The 21,052-nt window shown below is 36.2% G+C and overlaps 2 protein-coding genes across 2 annotated transcripts; both read right to left on the bottom strand.

The window, feature by feature from the left end:
• Positions 1–2,468: 2,468 nt before the first annotated feature.
• Positions 2,469–3,797, bottom strand: lbx1b (ladybird homeobox 1b). The gene is made up of 2 exons (XM_060860745.1): positions 3,359–3,797; positions 2,469–3,077 (listed from the first exon to the last, which is right to left on the bottom strand). The coding sequence occupies exons 1-2, from the start codon at positions 3,669–3,671 to the stop codon at positions 2,590–2,592; spliced, it is 801 nt and encodes a 266-aa protein (XP_060716728.1). The 5' UTR covers positions 3,672–3,797; the 3' UTR covers positions 2,469–2,589.
• A 10,471-nt stretch (positions 3,798–14,268) lies between these two features.
• On the bottom strand, positions 14,269–20,195 carry LOC132839456 (verrucotoxin subunit beta-like). The gene is made up of 12 exons (XM_060860429.1): positions 20,119–20,195; positions 19,864–19,956; positions 16,995–18,754; positions 16,511–16,630; positions 16,173–16,261; positions 15,844–16,042; positions 15,643–15,756; positions 15,426–15,527; positions 15,212–15,300; positions 14,898–15,087; positions 14,698–14,811; positions 14,269–14,455 (listed from the first exon to the last, which is right to left on the bottom strand). Exons 2-12 carry the CDS (start codon positions 19,952–19,954, stop codon positions 14,411–14,413), a joined length of 2,913 nt encoding a protein of 970 aa, XP_060716412.1. The 5' UTR covers positions 19,955–19,956; positions 20,119–20,195; the 3' UTR covers positions 14,269–14,410.
• Positions 20,196–21,052: the final 857 nt, after the last annotated feature.

Genomic DNA, 21,052 nt, shown 5'->3' on the forward strand with positions numbered 1-21,052 from the left:
AAATGCTGTAAATGTAGCTAACAATGTGTGCTAAAATAATAAATGTACAATATACAGTATTTGAGTGACTTTGTAACTTTTTCCCTAGTCATTTTGTTTGAACAGATTTACAATTAAAAAATGGTGCTAGAAGAAATGCTGTAGGAACTTTTGTGTTAAAGGCTAAAGTTACTTCACTCAATCTGTATACATCAATGAACCTCACTATACATCAATGTCCATATCTTAAAGTGTCTCTAAAATGTTAAAGCATAGCTTGATCTCTTGTAATGATGACTAGTTAAACAATTAACAATAGTATTTAATCTGATTTCAGAAAATTGTACATGATATAAGCTACTTGATTACTAGTGGTTTGTTTGCTTTTTCTCAATATCCTGGATCTTTTACACTGAATGTCTCGGGCCTGAATATTTATTTCCGAAATTCTTTAACTTCAAATTTAAATTATTGAATTCTGAAATTATGTTTTCAGACATTTCAAGATTCATATTGATTTTTCTCAGCAACTTCACATTTACACGTTTTTTTCAAACATTAGAAAATGTACTTTCAGACTATGTTGCCTCTAAGATTTTGTAATTTTGTAATATCAGAGTCAACATTGTAACTTTTCTGTAAACAGCAACAACAACAAAAACAATGCTACTATTACTGTTGCTACAACAACAGCAACTACTACTACTACTACTAATAATAACAATAATGATAATAAAATAATAATAATAATAATATAAAAATTCAGATCGTTTTTCATTGTTCTCTGTTTTCCTATAGTCCCGAGGTTAAGCAATCACACTACCTAAGCAGTGTTTTTTAAATTTTTATTTATTTATTTATTTATTTATTTATTTATTTATTTATTTTAAACGAAGACAAATCTCGAATAAACAAAGACTTCCCTTTAACACCGCCATTCAAATACCTCAGATGAAAATAGAAGTCAAATAAGGGGACAATCTTCTGTGAGAAAAAGTAAAAGTTAACCATATAATTTACAGATCCTCCAAACACACACACACACACACACAGAGCGAGAGAGAGAGAGAGAGAGAGAGAGAGAGAGAGAGAGAGAGAGAGAGAGTTTCATTGTAATTCATTGACTTGTTCAAAAATGCTGGGTTTAAAAAGGAGAAGAAAAGAGCGGACATTCATGAGTACAGATGCCCTCTGTACGGTAAAAAGCCACTATGTGCCTTTTGTCTGTGCAGTGTTAAACGGTTTTAAAAGGAAGGGTTAACGCAATCCATCAAATTGTCTGAAATTGTGCGGAAATTTCTAAAAACCATATGGCCCGCAAGCGTTTGCGTCTTTATCCATGCGCCGGGACGCGCTTGTTTCAGTATGGCGCGCCGCAGGAGGCTCTTTCTCAGCCATTCACACTTGTCACATCAGCCTTCATGCTTTTTAGGCCAAAATTACGGCCTCGTCTGTGCGCGAACAAAAAAGCAAGAGAGACAAACTGGACCCAAACTTTGTGGTTTTTGTGGCTTCCTTTCTCCGCAGACTCCCAGATTGGTGTTTCTCACATAAATTTCGGCCCCGAATGGGCAAAACACACGATGCCGGGTCAAAAAGCCGAGACACGCTTATAGAGGGAACAGAAAGAAGAAAGCACAGCCAACTGCTTTGAAACAGAATAGAAACAATAGCAAGAATGCCTGAAAAACGAATAAGGCAAGAAAGATGCGGCACTTAGCGTTTGCTAAAGAGTATGCCCACGTTTTTTTGTTATCTTTTTCACACTGTTTTTTTTAACCCCCAGGCTGCACACTGTTAGTTAACTAGAATGACAAACATGTCTAATGAAGTAAAAGATGCACCTGGCCAGAAAGAAAAGGAAAGAAAAAACAAAACAAAAAAACACTTTCTCATACCAGATTTGTTCCTATAAGGTAAAGCAGGAGTTTTTTTTATCTCTTATTATGTGACTGTTATGTGATCGCCTGAAAAACATATTAAAAAAAGCTAAAACTAAAACACTTTAATTTGAACTCAGAATAAAATGATTTGACTCATGCGCTCTGGTGACAAGAGCAGCTTGTTTTGTACGGATTAATTCGTGCGAAAAGAATTATTCGTTTTTAAATCAAACACAACTTAATCCTCCTTGTTTGCTAGTGAGATGAAATAATAATTAATAATAATTATAATATATAAAAATAACAGCAACACGAATAAGAATATAGACAACTTGAATTGTTTGTAAATAATCAGTTTTATTATAAAAAAACACATTAAAACGAAATCTATAAAATAAAACAATGCCAAGATTCAAGGCACTTATAGAGGTAATAGGTTTTGATCCGACAATATTCTACAACCCTCATTGTACAAACAGGATAAACCCATGTTATAAATACTCTTAGATGAGTTCAGTCATTTGTTCTGTTGCATCAGAATCCCATAAAGACTGTAAATCAAACCGCACGCACAAACATGGGAGTGAAACGACATGAGTATAGACACAGCATGACGAAATGTGAGAATATCTTCATCCATGATATTATAAACAGAACAGAAATAGTAATGAAAAAGCAGATTTGGAGCAGTCTGTCATTTATTATCTCGCACCACCCGGGTGAGCAATCAGTCATCCACGTCTATTTCCACGTCCTCGTCTTCAGATTCAGTGTGACTTGTGTGGTCTGAAAAGGAGGACGACGTGGAGCGCAACATGCACAATTTGTGCGCGCTCTGCAGCTCGTGTCTAAGCTGAGAGGACCACTGTGTTCCCATGTGTCCCTTGCTTTCTGTAGTACTTTCTTCCAGCTCACCCAGTGCGGTTGTTTCCTTTAAAGGCACGGCTCCTACTGATCTGGCCGACTCCACGTCTGCTTTCAGCTCCTCCATGTCCCGCTTCATCTTGGCGCGGCGGTTTTGGAACCATGTGATGACTTGCGCATTGGTTAACGCCAGCTGCTGCGCGACCTGGTCTCTGTCCACGGGAGATAAATACTTCTGACGCAGAAAACGTTTCTCTAGCTCGTAAATCTGGTGGTGTGTGAACGCTGTCCTGGACTTTCTGCGCTTTTTCGGATTGCTCCTTTGGCCTAAAACACTGAGCCCATCTCTACCTGCAAAATATACACAGATTAATCATATAAAATTTACACATTTGACACCTTAACCCTAACTATTATTATTATTATTATTATTATTATTATTATTATTATTATTATTATTATTATTATTATTATTATTATTATTAATAATATTGTTGCTGTTTTCTTTTATTATTATTTGCAAGTGTTCAGACAGAACATACAAATTCCGCTTGTCTATCTGTATACTTCCTCTCTTCTTCGTCGTCTCCTAAAATCTAGTGCTACATGATTTATTCTTTATTGTGGCTTACTCTCTGCTGCTTGGATCACACCCTTCTCCAGACCTCTGAAGGTTTTACTTGTCAGCTCCTGCAGGGCGCACAGCGGTGACGTCTGGCTCACGGGAGACGTGACGCGGCGGTTGATGCGCACAGGTGAACTCAGGTGAGCCCTTGTGCCCTCACTGGGTTTACTGAGAATGTCTGCGATGCTGAAAGGAGTGAGAGGTTTATTGCAGCTCGCAGAAGGAGGAAGTCGCTCTAACGAGTTTGGCTCACAGCCCTCGCGCATCACCTTGTTCATGTGCACCTTGGCGGACGGCATGGTATCAAAAGTCGGGTTCATTTCTAAATTCGAAGATATCTCATTAGTACTTCAGTCGACATTCGAGTAGACACTCTGGAGTCATGTTCTTGATCTCAAACGAAAAGCCTGTCAAAGTGAATCCAGAGCCAAGATGCCTTCAAGACGATGCGCATTCTTCCTGCAATGATGTCATCCACACAATATGGTAGGTAAAAAAAAATGTTGCAGTATGCAGATGGAGGCTCTGCCTCTCCTTTCTTTCTCCACGAACACTTTGCGCTGTTTGGAAAGAAAATGGTGCAGTTTGAGGTTCCTTAATTAGCGGGCACGTCTCGTAGGAGGAGTTACGCGCAATGAGACCTTCAATACAGCGCTGCTGGATTCTACAATCTGATTGGTCAGGACTCCTTGATTAATTGTCTGCAACAGCAGCTCTGACAATAAGTGCAGACTACAGGATTATATTAATGCGCTCATTGTAATGCTTTATGGTTTGTATAATAGTAACAACTCATTCCCAGTGAATGCAACACCTAAAGAAATGCGGGTCTATGGAAATAATAAACTTTGGGGTGATAACAAGAGTATTATATTATTATTTTATTTATTTTAAAAAATCTTATTTATTTTATAATTTTTTATTCCCATCCCATACTTAAAGTAATCTAGGGTTAAATAGACAACCCTACAACCCTCAAAAAACACAACATTAAAAACATGTTGGAATGTGTGAACATGTAAAAAGGTGGATACATAAATATAATTATGAAAGAAAAAGTGTTGATACAACAAGGATACAAGAAGTCTGGTAGCAGTGTGACATGTAGTGCAGTACCTAAGCATATCATATATCTAAAAATAAATATATATTACAATATATAAAAATATATACAAATAAATAATCCTGAAGTACTACTGTAGGATATTAGGAAATTCTTTATTTAAAGCTATTACTAAAGTTTTTGCATTATTATTATTATTATTATTATTATTATTATTATTATTATTATTATTATTGTTACTATTAAATAATAATAATAATATATTAATTAAAATAGATAAATCTATTTATAATATAATATAATATAATATAATATAATATAATATAATATAATATAATATAATATAATATAATATAAAAATAAAGTTTATAAAGGAATATTATTTCTTTGATTGGTTGTTATGGATAATGCAGTTACTTATAAGGTCATATTTTTATCCAAATGCAAAGAGCATTCTTAGACAGAAGCACAGCTATCAATATGGTTTCTCTCTATTGTTCTTTTAGTTATGCTTTATTAAGCTGTAATGTTAAAATCTGCACGTTTTGGATTAATACTTAGATTCACAAGCATACATTTTACATGTCTTCTTTGAGTGAGAAGCATCTGGCAACCTCACACAGAGAAATGTGGAAACTGTCAGTACCTCAGCACTCTAAACATGCACTACAATATGTGCTCAGCATGCGCTGCATAAAGGATCTGAATGATCTGAAGAGACAATATGCCTCGGATGGCCACTTAAATCTCATGGTGAGAGGGTCAGGCAAACAGGTCAACACACACACACACACACACACACACACACACACACACACACACACACACACACAACGATGTAGGAAACATTAATTAGTGTTATGAGCAGCCTCCAACTTATTGTCATTTTGGTGTGAAAACAAAAAAGATCATTTATAAATTGTCTGATATAATAGAAGGGTCACATACCACTGAGCCTTGTACAGCACATCTATATTTGTTCTAAGTTTAAATATACTAGAATTCTATTTAAAATTGCCTACCCATTTTTCACTTTTCAGAGCTGATCTAAATGTCAGGACATAAGTGTTTGCCCAAAAGAGTATTGAGCATCCCACTCCAAAACTATAGGCATTAAGAAGAAGGAGGTCATGCTTTGTGTTATAATACCTTGCACTCTTGGAAGGCTTTCCAAAACATTTTGGAGTGTGGCTTGTGATCAATCACTCACTCCCTCATTTTCTACCGCTTATCCGAACTACCTCGGGTCACGAGGAGCCTGTGCCTATCTCAGGCGTCATCGGGCATCAAAGCAGGATACACCCTGTACGGAGTGCCAACCCATCGCAGGGCACACACACATACTCTCATTCACTCACGCAATCACACACTACGGACAATTTTCCAGAGATGCCAATGGACTGGGGGAGGAAACCGGAGTACCTGGAGGAAACCCCCAAGGCACGGGGAGAACATGCAAACTCCACACACACAAGGCGGAGGCGGGAATCGAACCCCCAACCCTGGAGGTGGTAGGCGAACGTGCTAACCACTAAGCCACCGTGCCCCCCGGCTTGTGATCATTCAGCCACAATAGCATTAGTGAGTTCAGGCAACGATGTCAGGTGAAGAGTCACCGTTGTATTTCATTCCAGAGGTTTGAGGTCAGGGTTCTGTGCAGGACACTCAAGGGCTTCTGCATCAAACTTGACAAAACATGTCTTCATGGATCTTGCTATGTGCACAGGAACACTGTTTTGCTAGAAAAGGTTTGGGCCTGGACAGGGCCTGGACAGAGAGACAGAGAGAGAGAAAAAGTACGCTGAGAGATTTCAACAGTAACATGTAGCTGTTAACATTTCAAGTTAATATTCAAAGTCTGATTATTACAAAGTAAAAAAAGAAAAAATAACATCTACCAATACACAACTTAAATTTTTCTTGGACAATCTACTCTTTTTTTGTATGTTATATAAGATTGATGAAACCACTAAGGACAAGAACAATACCTTCATGAACAGAAATTTAATTCAAACAGAAGCGGATCATTTCCAGTTAGTAAAATAATAAAAACACAAAATGAACATGAAAGTTGTTGGAACTAGAAAAAAATTCCTCAAATGTCTGCCTGTTATTTTCCTTTATTTCCTTTCTATTATTTATTTATTTATTTATTTATTTATTTATTTATTTTTGAGCTCTCATGTTTCATTGATCGAAGACTACTACCCACTAGCAAATGCTCATCCAGACCTCAGGCTGTAATTGGCGTAAAAGTAAGTCATAACTGTGGCCTTTCAGTGAAGTTGAAAGCACAGAACATTTGAGTACATGGTATCTGCATGCAGGAGAAACATAACATTCCCTCAGTGCTTTACGCTTACGGAATGATTAGATTCTAATTTTATTCTAATTAGAAGGTTACATTACTCCTGGCAAAAGCTCATCAACAGTAGATGAACAGAAAACTAGAGGCATATTCTGTTCTGTTTTTCAGTGCTTAATGATCTGCAGCAAATAACATTACTGGATAGGAGACATATTGGCCTGAAGTGAAAGCGATGTAAAAGCACACTGTTAGTCCAAATAAAGAATGGCTTTAGGAACATCTGAGCAGTATGTGCAGAATTAAATAACACTAATCCCAGTAGAGACAGTTGATCCATATATTTACAAAGAAAATTTACAAAAACAACCACGTCTTATGAGATGTGCCGTGATACGCCTTGTTAACCTTTGAAATTAAAAGATCATTCACATTAGAAGCAATTACGATATATCCTTCAAGGCAACGAGTCCCTCTCATTGAGTAATTCTTCCTGCTGTGATTTTGCATTTATACACATTACAGTTAAGTGGCTTCAACTTCTAATGATCACTAAATTTCTGTGAATAGAACAGGAACAGAGTGAGATCTGGATAATTAATTTTCCTTCCCTTATTTTTACAAGGTTTGTCTGAAATGTTGACTAGCTGTTAATGTGTCACGAGTAAATGGGACTTATAACAAACAGACGCATTTCTTATTTCATATTCATCCAACCCACAAACACAGATGTTTACATATACAGTATAGGCCATGAAACCAATCTATATAAACTAATCTTTCAATAAATCATCTTGAGATGGAATTGTCCAGATTGTGTCTTAAAGGCAAATGATGAGAATCCCATTTCATCATCCACTGAATGTCATGCCAACCAAATCAATATAATGAATCGTTCTTGGAATTCTAAGAAATTTAAGCAACTTTGACAGATTTCAGAAGAAGGAGCCTGTAAAATGACTAGTAGTTCAATCAACCTAATCTTCGCTTCATTAATCTTCTTTTAGATCTTTAAAATTATAGACTCCTGTCATGACTCTGGCATGAAAAAGGAAGCTTGTTTTGACAGTAACTCAAATAAGTCATACATTAATCCGATAATCTCAGTGGTCATTAGTTTGAACTCACCTTGAAAACATCGACATTGAACCCAGACCGTAAACAATGCGATACGTATATTAATCCCTGCTTACATCAAGCTCAAAATTCCTAGATATATCAAGCTCAAATAAAACTGTATAAATATTGGTGTTTCTCTCCCCAGTTATAATAATTATGGAATTTGATAGACGTTTATAAAAACTTTTTTTAAACAAAAAACAAACAAACTTGCAATCGACTGGCAATTGTTAAATGACTGGGTGAAGCTTTTGCAAAACACTATGATGGATAAAACGGAAAAAAAAATCATGTAGGTTTTTATCTGAACTCTGAACCTGCCTTTTTAGGCCAATCTGCCCAACTTGTGTGTGTTATGTGTGACACATACCATATATAGAAGATTGATTTACCCTCTTCTTTCTTTCTATAAAGCCCATTTTCAGGGTCAGTGCATTTCATTCATTATTGTCTCCTGACACCGACACACACACACACACACACACACACGCACACACACAAGGCTATACACTCTCCACAAACTGGAGTAAAATAGCTCAAAGTAAAGGAAGGTGTGGTCACACTGTGACACTTTGTCATTTCATTTTCCTCTATAATTTCCTCATAGCTGCTTGTTTAAACATTGTTACACTATATTCTATTGTGAAATTGTTCACAAAGGAATAATTTGATTTCCATAAACAATTTCCTTGTGTGTCCTGCATTGTGATATTAAGGAAAAAAAGAATATCAAAACTCTCTCCATGGAATCAAGTATCATCCTTATCTATTGTGGGCACAGAGATGCTGGTGTCAGAGACAAACACACTGTTCAAGCAAGAAATCCCTGAATCCCTAAATAATAGATCAATATTTTTAACATATATAAAATAATAGATATACTACGGTGGCCGAGAAGTGCAAAACAAATGAACAAATCCGAAAACACATTAACAAATCCGAAAACAAATGAACAAATCCGAAAACACATTAACAAATCCGAAAACACATTAACAAATCTGAAAACACATTAACAAATCCGAAAACAAATGAACAAATCCAAAAACAAATTAACAAATCCGAAAACACATTAACAAATCTGAAAACAAATTAACAAATCCGAAAACACATTAACAAATCCGAAAACAAATTAACAAATCTGAAAACACATTAACAAATCCGAAAACAAATTAACAAATCCGAAAACACATTAACAAATCCGAAAACAAATTAACAAATCCGAAAACACCTTAACAAATCCGAAAACAAATTAACAAATCGAAAAGACATTAACAAATCTGAAAACACATTAGCAAGTCAGACAACCTGGAAACGGTAGGTATCGTTTTTGAATGGAAACTTACCGATCATTGGACAAGACACCTGTCACTCAAGATATACAGGTATGGAATCTTATGTGTAATGTGTAAAGTTCTCCGTTTAAATATAAGAAAATAACAGAATTAATCCACAGTAATCCATTCCATCCATCCATTCCAACTTTTCCCCGTGGCAGACTGTTGAACTTCATGTATACCTTGAGTGACAGGTGTCTTGTCCAATGATCGGTACGTGTTCCAATCACAAACTATACCAACCTCTTCAGGGTTGTCTGAATTGTTGTTGTGTTTTCGGATTTGTTAATGTGTTTTTGGATTTGTTAATGCGTTTTGCACTTCTCGGTGTGCTGAACCACAATGTGTAGACTCAGTTGTGGCTTTTTAGTGATTTCACAGTCACAGTGTTTTAGTGTTTAGTTCCTTTGTTTTTCAGGACTTCTTTATCACTGGGGATGGAATCAAACCAGGATCTGTGGTGAAAGTTATAACCAAAAAAATGTTCAGAGTTTTGGTTCAAAGTTCTGGGAAATATTAATTCAAAAAGTGTCTGGGATGCTTTGGATCATTATCCTGCTGTCACTTGAATAAAATAACATATAGAACATTTCTAGTCTTTTCATTTTTTTTAACACATTCACTAGTTGCGACTTTGGGGGACTGTTGACATGTCAGTGGAAAAAAACAATGAGGTAGATAGTAAGGAGATGCAAGCATATGCACAGAATTTGCAGAGAATATGTCTTCGCTCTGTTGCAGACTAAATTCTGTTGTGACCAGCACTGTATGAAAGAGTGCACGTGGAGTCAGGGGTTCCTCAACACAATCCCATCCCACTCATCTAGTTTAGAGTCTGATTAAAAGGACATGCCAGCTCCAGGAGGAGCACGACTCATTTTTGGATGCTACTGAGAACACAATTTCACGTGGTCAAAACAACTCCTAGATGCAGCTGTAGACATTACATCCTACATCCATTATTAAGCTATAAGGAGTTTCAGTTTCACAAAGCGTTTAAAGAAAAAAGGTACTTCCTTAAATTAAATAGTAGAATATGATCTCATGCTATTCCAGAGATAGCAGTGGTCCTGCCTGATCCATCCTGATGTCATACGTCTGGCTGGAGTTCTCATCACTTGGAGGCCATTTTGCTGTGGAGGTCTCCATATGGACAACCTGCAGATATATGAGATTATTATGGATGTAGAAATCATGGAGACGGCTTTAGACTGCAACCAAACTATGACTGACACCATTGTTGCACTTTTTGACCTTATAGTATATAGTTATAGAATGAAATGATTTATAATCGAACACTATGGTGTCATCCAAATGAGGATGGCTTCCCTTTTGAGACCAGGTTCCTGGTGACTGGTTTCTTCCTCATATTGACACGTAGAGTTTTTCCTTGTCGTTTTTGCCACTGGCTTGCTGATTAGGGTCAGGGTTCTAATTCTGATTTTATATAACATATATAATTGAATTATATTTATATTGATACACAGATTTATTATTTTGCACATTTATTGCACTGATTTCTTTACTTTACTGTAACCTAAAAAGTAATCATGCTAGGAATGTTATTTATGGAATGTGTATTAAACTTTAAACCAAAGACACGACAATTAAAAGATCCTAAAAAATAACCATGTTCTAAATTTTTTGGCTTTAACTATTCAATTAATCAAGTAATCACCCAGTGAAAATTAGGAGACATACAACCTCTAATCTTTAGTATTTATAAACTTTTTGTGGGTGTATATGAGGTCTAGTGTATATTAGGCTTCAGCTGTCCCCATAATGGCAAAAATACATGGTTGGTTTACCAAAATGATAGCTTTTATTGCACATTTCTTTTTTGGCACTTTGCCACATTGCGCCTGTCTAGCAATGATCTGTCACAAGGCTGCTAACTGATGGTGTTATTGTTATTATTCCTTTTCTCTCTATGTTCAGCCTTTTACACCTCATTATGCTTGATAGTGTGTGTGCCTCAATGAGCTCATAAAACCCTGAAAGCACATCAGTGTTTCTGCTAAACCTGACCATCTAATTCTCCATAGAGTTTTGTCCCAAACTCCACTCCCACCATACTTTATTAAGCTCTCTCACCCACATACACACTGAAACAAATAAGACAATGATGAATCCCACAGTCTTTCTTCTTGTTTTAATGAACTGACTCTGTACACACACCGGCTCAGTTTCCTCTTCACGCCTGTCTCCTCTATTGTCCCACAAAAGGCCTGAGTTACAAAGAGAAGCTACACATTAACATGTCCTCTGATGCTGGCTCTTACTTCACTCAGCTGCCTCACAGTAGAGACTGTAGAGCTCCATGAGTGAGCAGGTGACAAGGGGTTCATGCTCAGGGTACATTAAGTGTCCCCCCAATGGGGTACTGAAGAAAAGATGGTTGGACAAATATGGGAGGATGGTAAAACCTGTCACCAACAATGATGGAAAGGGTGCTTCATCATGAAGGACAGCCAGCTGCAGCTGCTTTTATCTGCTGTACCACTAACTGGGCGGTTTTCTGTGGATATCCAGCTCTATTGGACGTGCTTGTCTTTGGTGCGGTGTGTTTTAAAACATCACCAAAAAAGGTCAGACAACATGAAGCTGCCAGGTAGGTGTTCATGGAGTGTAGCTGGGTGTTGTCTGTTGAGTATGTATGACTTTTTGGAGTACAGGGGAGGTGAGTGAATCAAACAGCAGCCAGAATACGGTAATTCGAAACCCTAAAAAAATTATATTTACAGCAAATGTGCTGGAAATAATTAAATAAATGTAAGGTTTGACATTTGAACAGATGAAGAAAGAGCATGTATGAGAGCAATCCTATATATTTATTTATTCAGACAGCGAGAACTTTGTGCAGGATTGTGGGACCTCTAATACTGTGAATAATAGACATTTGGGACTATTAATCCCAATTCTAAACATCATTATGTACAAAATTTTAAATCATGTTTAAATCATAAATCATTCAAAAAATTAGACAAAGCTAACAGGGAGATACTAAGAGTAATCATAGTTCAGGTACAGGTCAAGACACTGCAAATGTAGAAATATACAAAATCCAAGATGGGTAATTCTTGTAGATTTGACATACTCCAGAAGGGATGTTCTGCAATTTTTAGCCTGTGTCACTATTCTTCAAGGGCTGCATTCATTTTCATAATTCTTTCAGCAGAACGACTCCGTATGGCTATAAATATGTGGTTGACAAAGTTGTAGACACATTACTTTATATTACACCTTCATATTCTGTTTCCCTTTACTGGAACTAAGAGGCCCAAACCTGATGATGTCCTTCAGCACAAGAGGGGTACTATTATTAAATTATTGACACATTTATTACTAAAATCAAATTGAATTTTGTAATAACATTTAATTACACCAGATGGCACCAGCATCCATTTGAAGGGCAACTCTTTTGGAATTCTGAAGTGGAAACTTTTGAATTTCTTTATTATATAATATATATATATATATATATATATATATATATATATATATATATATATATATATATATATATATATATATATAAAATACACATATTTAGAGAAATTGCATTACACAAAACATTTGTTATAAAATTCTTCCTGTCATATTTCCATCATACCACATCTTCATGTACTATTCAGAAGCCACTGAACATTGGTGTAGGTGACACAGGGGCAAGCTTGGGCAGCCATTTATTTCTAAACACCAATTAAAATATACGGCTGATCAAATCACAAGCATTTCACATACCAACATTTGTTTTAGTTCAAGTTCATGTTCAACTTTATTTATATAGCACATTTACAAACAGCCGCACGGCTGACCAGAGTGCTTCACAGTGCGTTTGACATTACACATACACTTAAAAATACACACATGCACAATAAAATAGAGTTCAAAAAGCTAAAATAAGAATTATTAAAAAAGTAAACAAAATAAAATAACCAGTTTAAAAAAAAGTGATATAAATATAAACCATAAAATATAAACAAACATAAATCCCTGGGCAATCATGAGAAGGCTAGAGAAAATAGGTGGGTCTTTAGCATGGACTTAAAACTAGAAACAGAGTGTCCTAATCTCTAATGGCAGGGAGTTCCATAGTCTAGGACCGGCCACAGAAAAGGCACGCTCTTCTCTACGCTTGAGCCGTACACGAGGGACCACCAACAAAGCCTGGTCAGATGAGTGAAGACTTCTAATAGGAGAACATTTGTTTCACACAGGTAAACCCAGGCTGCAGTGGATATAATAAATGTACAGTGGATTAAACTTGAGGATCTTAAGCTCTCTCTTATTCTCTTCTTTACAAGTTCATGAGTTTTTTTTAGGAATTCATATGACCCATTTTGCTTTTGCACACAGAAGATTCATCTTAGCATCGGTGCACCCCTGAAAATGGCGTATCAGTAACTATGAATGAGATCCAGGACATATATTCTTGCAAGATTAACCTTAGTTCATTTGCTCTCTCTCTCTCTCTCTCTCTCTCTCTCTCTCTCTCTCTCTCTCTCTATTATGATACCTATCAGAAGTCATACACACATTATACCTTCCTTTTATTCAAGGAAATAAAGCACAGACAACAAAAACATTGTTTCATGAATGTTTATTCAATGATTATGACCAGTATGATGTTGCAATGCTTTAAGCAAGATGATATTTTTCTAATTGATTATAACTAAAAAACTGAATCATATAATCATATCATAGTACATTTGTCTAATTAAGTAATGTTTAATAATATTTCACCCACAACATTTTTTTTTTTTTTTTTTTAGAAGTGAGCACTTTCTAGAGGTCCAAAATAGCATTTCATCCCTAATTAAAGTGGAAGTGAAACAGAAAAGATGCTAAATATGTAAATGAAGAAAGCAAATAAGTTCAACCTCATGTTCTTGTGTGAGGTATGAAGGAACAAGCAAAAGTGTAAGCGTGGAGTTTTGTTCATTTCAATGCCAGAATCACACATTGACTTTTGTGATTTTCTTTTCCTAAATGATGGTCAAAAGTAGTCAAAATCGTACCTCTATTACACTGAATCTTTATCTAAAATGATTTAACGTGGAAATCTAAAGACGACTTGTACCATTTCTGCTGCAAAGTTGTCTGTGTATTTATAGACTAATGCAAATCATCTATATCTTTTAAATACAATATATGGTAGCAAAGAATGAATAGTGTGTTTATTTGTAACAGTAAAATGAGACAGTTTTACTGTTCTTCATTGGTGATTTGGAATTCTCATATATTGGCAGGAACCAGGGCTTTCATGTTAACATTACCAACCTGGAAGAAAAACAAAAACAAAATCTCTTTACTTTCCTGTTAGGTGTGAGAGTAAAGTCTTTAAACAAAAAAAGCTTACTGTATACGGCTTAGTAAGGAACTCAGTATTAGACATTCTGACTCATTATACACAAGAACAACAATTTTTAGTGGATAATGAATGCTTATATCATACAGAGCATGATTCATGCATTTTTTTTAAAATAATGCTTGTTTGCCAACATTATATGAAAATGACTTACTTCAAAAGTTGCAAATGTGTTCATAAAGACATCTCCAGTGACCTGAATAGAATTAATCTTTTCTATTGGCATGCGGTAAGTGAACGTGTAGCATGGCATGCCGTTTACGATCACCTGAAAAAACAAAATGTAAACTTCATGAATCCATTTTTTCTTGAAAAATAAGTTCTGAATTTCTTTTTTTTTCCATATTATCTCACCTCAAAGCCTTTTGTAGAAGCAAGCAGGAAGAAATCAAAAGCTCCTCCTTTGACAAATGGACTTCCTTTAATTTCAATATGCTCTTCCCATAAACCACTCTTGCAGGTGTTAAACACCATCAGGTTTGGCATGAGTTTAAAGTGGAGACCAAAGTCGTTCGTCTGGGAGGACAGCAAATTTACTGCAAAGCTGAAAGAAAATGAAACGTGTAAATGACAGCACCAGATTCGAGTGAGACATTTTAATCATCTCATATCTATTCCATATTGGTTTTTATTCAAAGTGTCATGAAGTGAAAAGGGATTACGCATACTTTTCGAAATCTGTAGGAACAACCCCTTTGAAGAACAAAGCCACACCAGGCCTCATTTCTGCTAGGATATTGCCAGCATAGTTTTTTTTCTGTTGTGATCATAAACATTGTTGGTTTATTCCATGATAAATCTCCATTATTGCACTTGTATTAGGTGAAATTTCTAGACATTTTTAACATCACATGAAACATTGTTTAATTCTCAGTTACTCACAGGGTTGCTGACTGGGTTTGGCACATCAGTCTGGATGTTAGAAGTCTTTGAGCGTGACGTTCCAGAGGCTAGTTCCTTACCAAAAGTAGAATTGCTCCAGTTCTGAAGAGAGCAAACATGTTCTAAATGCTTCTAAAAATTCTGCTTATGAATGTTTTTAAAAGCACATACACACATAAGAATACAGTGAAGAGATTGAGAAGAGTGTATAACTTACTGGAATAGTACCCATGACGTTAATGACGGTGTCTCCATAAATGTGAAGTGTAGTCACTTTCTCCACTGGCAGGCGATGCTTGAACAGATAAACTTTCTGCCCATTTAAATATACCTGGAAGTACAGATGTGTGGTTCTTATACACAGATTTGAATTATTCTTTATATTGTGTGGATCTGCTTATGATTTTAATGTGCGTACCTCCCAGCCTTCTTGTTTGACCACAAAAAATAAATCAAAGGCTGATCCTTTGGCAACAGTATACGATGTTATACGTTCAATGCTCTCCCAAGTCTGACCCCTTCGGGTGTTGAAGGTCAGTGACTCATCAAAAGTAATAAACATGTGAAAAGTATAATCGCCGGTTGCCCATGTCCCAGCTATAATATCTATTTCAAAGCTGTGTGTAGAATAGAAAAAAAAATAAAAACAAACAAAAAAAAATCTACAAAAATCCATACAAAATACATAACAATATAATGTCAAAATTATGGCAAAAGTCAGTGTGAACGCTTAACATGAAAACGTACGATTTTCCTGTTGCAAGAGCAGTGCCTTGGAAATACATGGCCATTCCGGTTTTCAGGCCTCCAGTAATTGGACCAGTGTAAGCAATAGTCTGTGGTTAGTCGAAGCACAAATCATACATCAATTGGTGATATAATTTTTTTATTTGATTTTTTTATTTGATTTTTTCTACAACTTCTGCTTTCCATATTTAATAAAATAAATTTGCAGCATTTACTGGTCCAGCTTTGGCATACAGTGCACATGAAATCTGAATTATTTATTGATGTTATTGAAAGAAAGAAAGAAAGAAAGAAAGAAAGAAAGAAAGAGTGAACTTTGATTGAAATTCACTACTTACTGGACTGTTGACAGCATTTTGAATTTCTGATTTGATAATAGAGTTTGACCACCGTGACATGCCTGTATTGGTCATAATTTTGTTCCTTATTTTATCAATGAGGACTGGCATGGAGGTGCCCTGTGGGAAAAGTAATTATGTGCAACATATAAATGTATATGTACATATTACTGATACAAGTAACTTTTAATCATTTGACTAATTCTTATTTATACATTTGCAGCATTTAACAGATGACTTACATTTTTATCTAATTTCTTATACAACTGAGCAATTGAGGGTTAAGGGCCTTGCTCAGGGGCTGAGCAGTGGCAGCCTGGTGGACATGGGATTCAAACTCACAACCTTCCGATTGGTAGTCCAACACCTTAACCACTAGGCTACTACATCCCCAAATGTTCACAGATATCTTAATTTAACACTGGTTACATTTTTTAAAAATCTGAATGAAAACAGAATAATTAGAAGTATAATCTTTACTGACCCATTGACTTATTGAGTAATCGATCTTCCCTGCTATTACGAAGGGGACATAATCGCTGGCTTCACTCACTCCCACTTTACCAATAGCTGAGTATCGGACCCATTGTTGCTCGTCTTGCTTTATTCCAGTCAAGTTAAAGCTGGTATTTGCATCTGGAGTTGTGATGACTTTCCATGCAGTAGCATCACTTGCAGAATCGGTTGGCTGGGTATTTCTGTACTCAATTTTGAACTGTAGAGTTTCTCCGGTTGTGGATTTTGAAAGGTTCAGGGTGACTTTCCCATCACTGGTGTTCACTACAGGTGCAGCAGGCTTGGATACAGGCTGGAAGTTAGCATTAGTCAAAGTGCCGTTCTGATAAAGTCGGATGGAGGATCCTGGATTGCTGGGGTCAGATATGGAGGCAACAATGAATTTGACTTTCTTCACATTTTTATTGGCCTTGTAAAAACTTGTAAAGAGAGAAAGATTCTGCCTCATTTTTGTTGAAATATCAGAAGACATGAACCAAGGCTTTATTGCTTGGAATGTGAAAGCATTTGCACTGTTTTGGTCCAAGTTACTAAACCCTTCAGAGTTCACAAAGTCTTCTATAGCAGTTAGGAAGGAGTCTTCATTCATTAAAGATGTAAATGTAAACGAAACCACCACATCAACATCAGCATCAAAGAGGATGGAATTAAATGAGCCTGAGGATGTTACAACTGGCATGTCTTTCAGCCCACTGGTATAGGACGTCAGTATATTTAATTCACCTAAGTTGTCATCTAACCACTTATTCATGTTGGCAGCTGTAAATGGTGACTTGTAATGGTTCTCCAGGATGAGACCCAGTGCACTGTCATCCACAGCCCCACTCCGAATATTTGGCAAAACACTGACCAGTGCCTTCTGTAATGCTACATTATAATAACCGAGTAGTTCCTGAAAGCTTTTCAATCTTTCCTTTATTTCAGGGAAATCATTTGTAACTGGCATTTTGATCAAATCATAGCATCTTCTCTGTACTTCAGCAAGCTCCTCCAACAATTTTTCTGTTTTAGACACCAGGCTCAAACTGATTTCTCTTAGCAGCTTAGCAGCCCTAGCATCCAAAAGTGTGAGAGGATACAGCCACACAGTCAATGGAACACCTTTGCTGCTTTTTTTCCTCAGCAGACTGGGCAACGTATTGCAAGCCTTGAGAGCCTCAGCGTATGTGGTGGGGTTTTCATCAAGCTCATAGTCACCATAAAATGTTACATTCAAATTCTCAGATAATTTCTTCTCTTGTTGATTCATAGTTAGGGATGCTTGCCCCTCAATTGAAATAGTAGGGATCTTCTTGACGACTGCTTGAAGGTTTCCTTCAATTTCCTGCTTGTTCTCACTTTCTGAACTTGTATAATCAAACACCATGAAAGCAGTAGCTCCATACAGTACAGCTGTAACTACATGAGTGGCTGATTTCTGGTCAAATACTTGTGGGTAGGTGATGTTACCAAGCTCCTTCATAGTGAGCTGTTCAAATTTTGTTGTCTGGCTGTACTGCATAGTAACTCTGGACTGACGTGCTGAGGATTTGGAATCCTGTAGGTACTTGGCAGATCCTCCAACCTCCACCAATCCACAAAAGAAACTAGCTTTTAGGGAAGCGCTCACATCTAGGAGGTTGGCCTTTGAACTGAGGCTGTCAGAGGCAGCAAGCTTGACAAATGTTCTAGTCTGGTCATGAACATCAATATCATTACGCAATGCTTTCTTGTCCCATAAAGTAACACCTGAAACAAAAGTGAGGAGATATGACAGCTGCATCACATGTGACCTATCTGACCACACATGCTACAACAAGTGCTTATAATATTAGGTCAAAGCAATTCATTTGTATTAATATCAGGTGTGCTTATCCAAGGATCACTCTGTTGGTGCAACATGATTATAACTGCTGTAGAACTACTGTCCTCAGTCAGCATGTAACTATTATATAAGCCATGAAACCAACATTTGACTTATCAAGAAATTCAAGTCAAGTTTGGGCTGTGAGACCCTCTTTACAGATCACACAACTGTTAATAGTAGATAATGTTATGCTCTAAGAAATCAACAAGAAAGAAACAATCTTGTCCAGGTTAAACTTAAGCAAAAGACATATTGAAACAATGTGGTGTACATGTTAATGTATTAGTATAATGCTGATGCAAAGTATGACTGAAAGAGCAACCAAATTATACAAAAAAAACAGCAACATCCAAAAGACACCAAGAAGTTGCCATAAATGTTGCTTATGACTGTTATTTTTTTAACAGCATTAGCCAATACAACAAAAAGAAACTACTACACTTTATTTGTTCAAACTTTCAAACAGGCAACTTATATTAACAATACATTAAAAAAAAGAAAAAGATTTCTCTTTGGATCAACTTGACTTGATTGATTAACTTTTATCTAGGAATGAGCACAATTATTTGAGGTGCAACTTAAAAAAATGGATATGTTGCCAATAAGACAGATGCAAAAGCCTTCTCCAATGTTCAATGGCTAAAGGTAAATGCAGTCACCGAAACTATCATACTGTACAGCTATGATTATGCCACTCATAGGCACAAAGCTTTTATTAGAATTATGTAGCCACTCAAGTGACAAGCTCTCAAGTCAGCATCCTTATGCTTATGCATTTTGCTTTTAAACCAACAGAATAAAAAGCAACCATAATAAAATCTTTTCTATCTTCTCTGGATCTTACCTACTTCTAATTTGAACATAGAGCACTCTCATCTTAAACCGCTACACTTTTACAGAAAAGGCATGAATGCAAGTAAAATCGGTCTTGCGTTAGCATGGACAATAAGCATTACAATCTACATATTTATATTATAAATGAAAGCTTTACCTGGAATAAAAGAGTCACTGCGGCAGTCATACAGCATGCCAGGATACAGGGCCCTTCCCAGGGCTGCCATCTGAATGATTTTAGGCTCCATGGCTGTCAAGAAAAACACAATATCGTTAATGAGTATTTCTGAATAATTTATGATTGTTGTCCTCTAGATAAAAGGAATACAGCTTTCTCACAAATTACATGCATATAAAACATATACTGTACATATATAACTATAAAGATTAATAGATAGATAGCACTACTTACTTAAATATATGTGGGTATATGAGACCTGTTGTTCCCAGTTGTGTTCTTCTCTGCTTCTAATCTGAACCAGGTTCCTCTGAAATGTATCTTGGTTTCAGAGATATTTATAGTCCTAGTTTAAAGTCCTAGATTAAGTTGAGGCAAATAATCTGGGCATACGATCAAAAATATATCTTTTTTGGCAGCCTTTGTGTGATCCACCATGTGTTTGGGCTGGTGTTGCTTCTCAGGAAGCTTCAAGGCAAAATTAAGTTCACACAGTATACATACTGTAAGTATTGCCGAACGTGGAATGCAAATGAGCCTAAATGGTGTTTGCTGACATGCTATTTCAATTTAACCCTAGAGCCTCCACATACTCATATATTCTCAAACATTCTACTTCATATACAGACACCATGTACATCACATAATCTTCTGTTCTTTGTTTTCAGTTTAAGCCAGATATTTTTGTATGCAAGATCAATTCTGTGTGAGCAACTGTGCCATTTACATTCATTGAAAATAAATACTATAGGCAATGACTTGGAATGCTTTAGATCATACCATTCTAAAAAGAACTTGTTGCTTGAAGAATATTTTGCATTGTGCCTGTCACTCAAGGTGTGCCCCAAGGCTAAGTTCTGGGGCATATACACATTATTTAATAACCAAATTAATTAAACATATTATGCTAAAAGTCAGTTTTAGACCTTGAATAATGTTCATTTAAGTCTTATGTAATATAAAGCAGTGGTCCCCAACCTTTTTTTCGCCACGGATCGGTCAATGTTTGATCATTTTACCGCGGCCTGCTGGGGGTGGGGGGTGGCAGCTATACAATTAAATTAAAATGAATAATTTTAATTTAATTGTATTTAAACATGCCTTTTTAACTCACTACAATGCTAAATCAATGAGAACCCTTAGCTTGTTTCTTTGCAACGAGACGGTT

The sequence above is a fragment of the Tachysurus vachellii genome, chromosome 24 (genome assembly GCF_030014155.1).
Source record: "Tachysurus vachellii isolate PV-2020 chromosome 24, HZAU_Pvac_v1, whole genome shotgun sequence".
Classification (NCBI taxonomy): Eukaryota; Metazoa; Chordata; class Actinopteri; order Siluriformes; family Bagridae; genus Tachysurus; species Tachysurus vachellii.

Excerpts from the sequence above, each read along its gene's own strand:
- lbx1b (XM_060860745.1), bottom strand. The coding sequence starts at position 3,671 with ATGAACCCGACTTTTGATACCATGCCGTCCGCCAAGGTGCACATGAAC. Across the intron at positions 3,078-3,358 it reads TGTGATCCAAGCAGCAGAGA|GTAGAGATGGGCTCAGTGTT; the intron begins GTAAGCCACAAT and ends TATATTTTGCAG.
- LOC132839456 (XM_060860429.1), bottom strand. The coding sequence starts at position 19,954 with ATGGAGCCTAAAATCATTCAGATGGCAGCCCTGGGAAGGGCCCTGTAT. Across the intron at positions 16,262-16,510 it reads AAAATGCTGTCAACAGTCCA|ACTATTGCTTACACTGGTCC; the intron begins GTAAGTAGTGAA and ends GACTAACCACAG. Across the intron at positions 14,456-14,697 it reads ACACATTTGCAACTTTTGAA|GTTGGTAATGTTAACATGAA; the intron begins GTAAGTCATTTT and ends TTTTTCTTCCAG.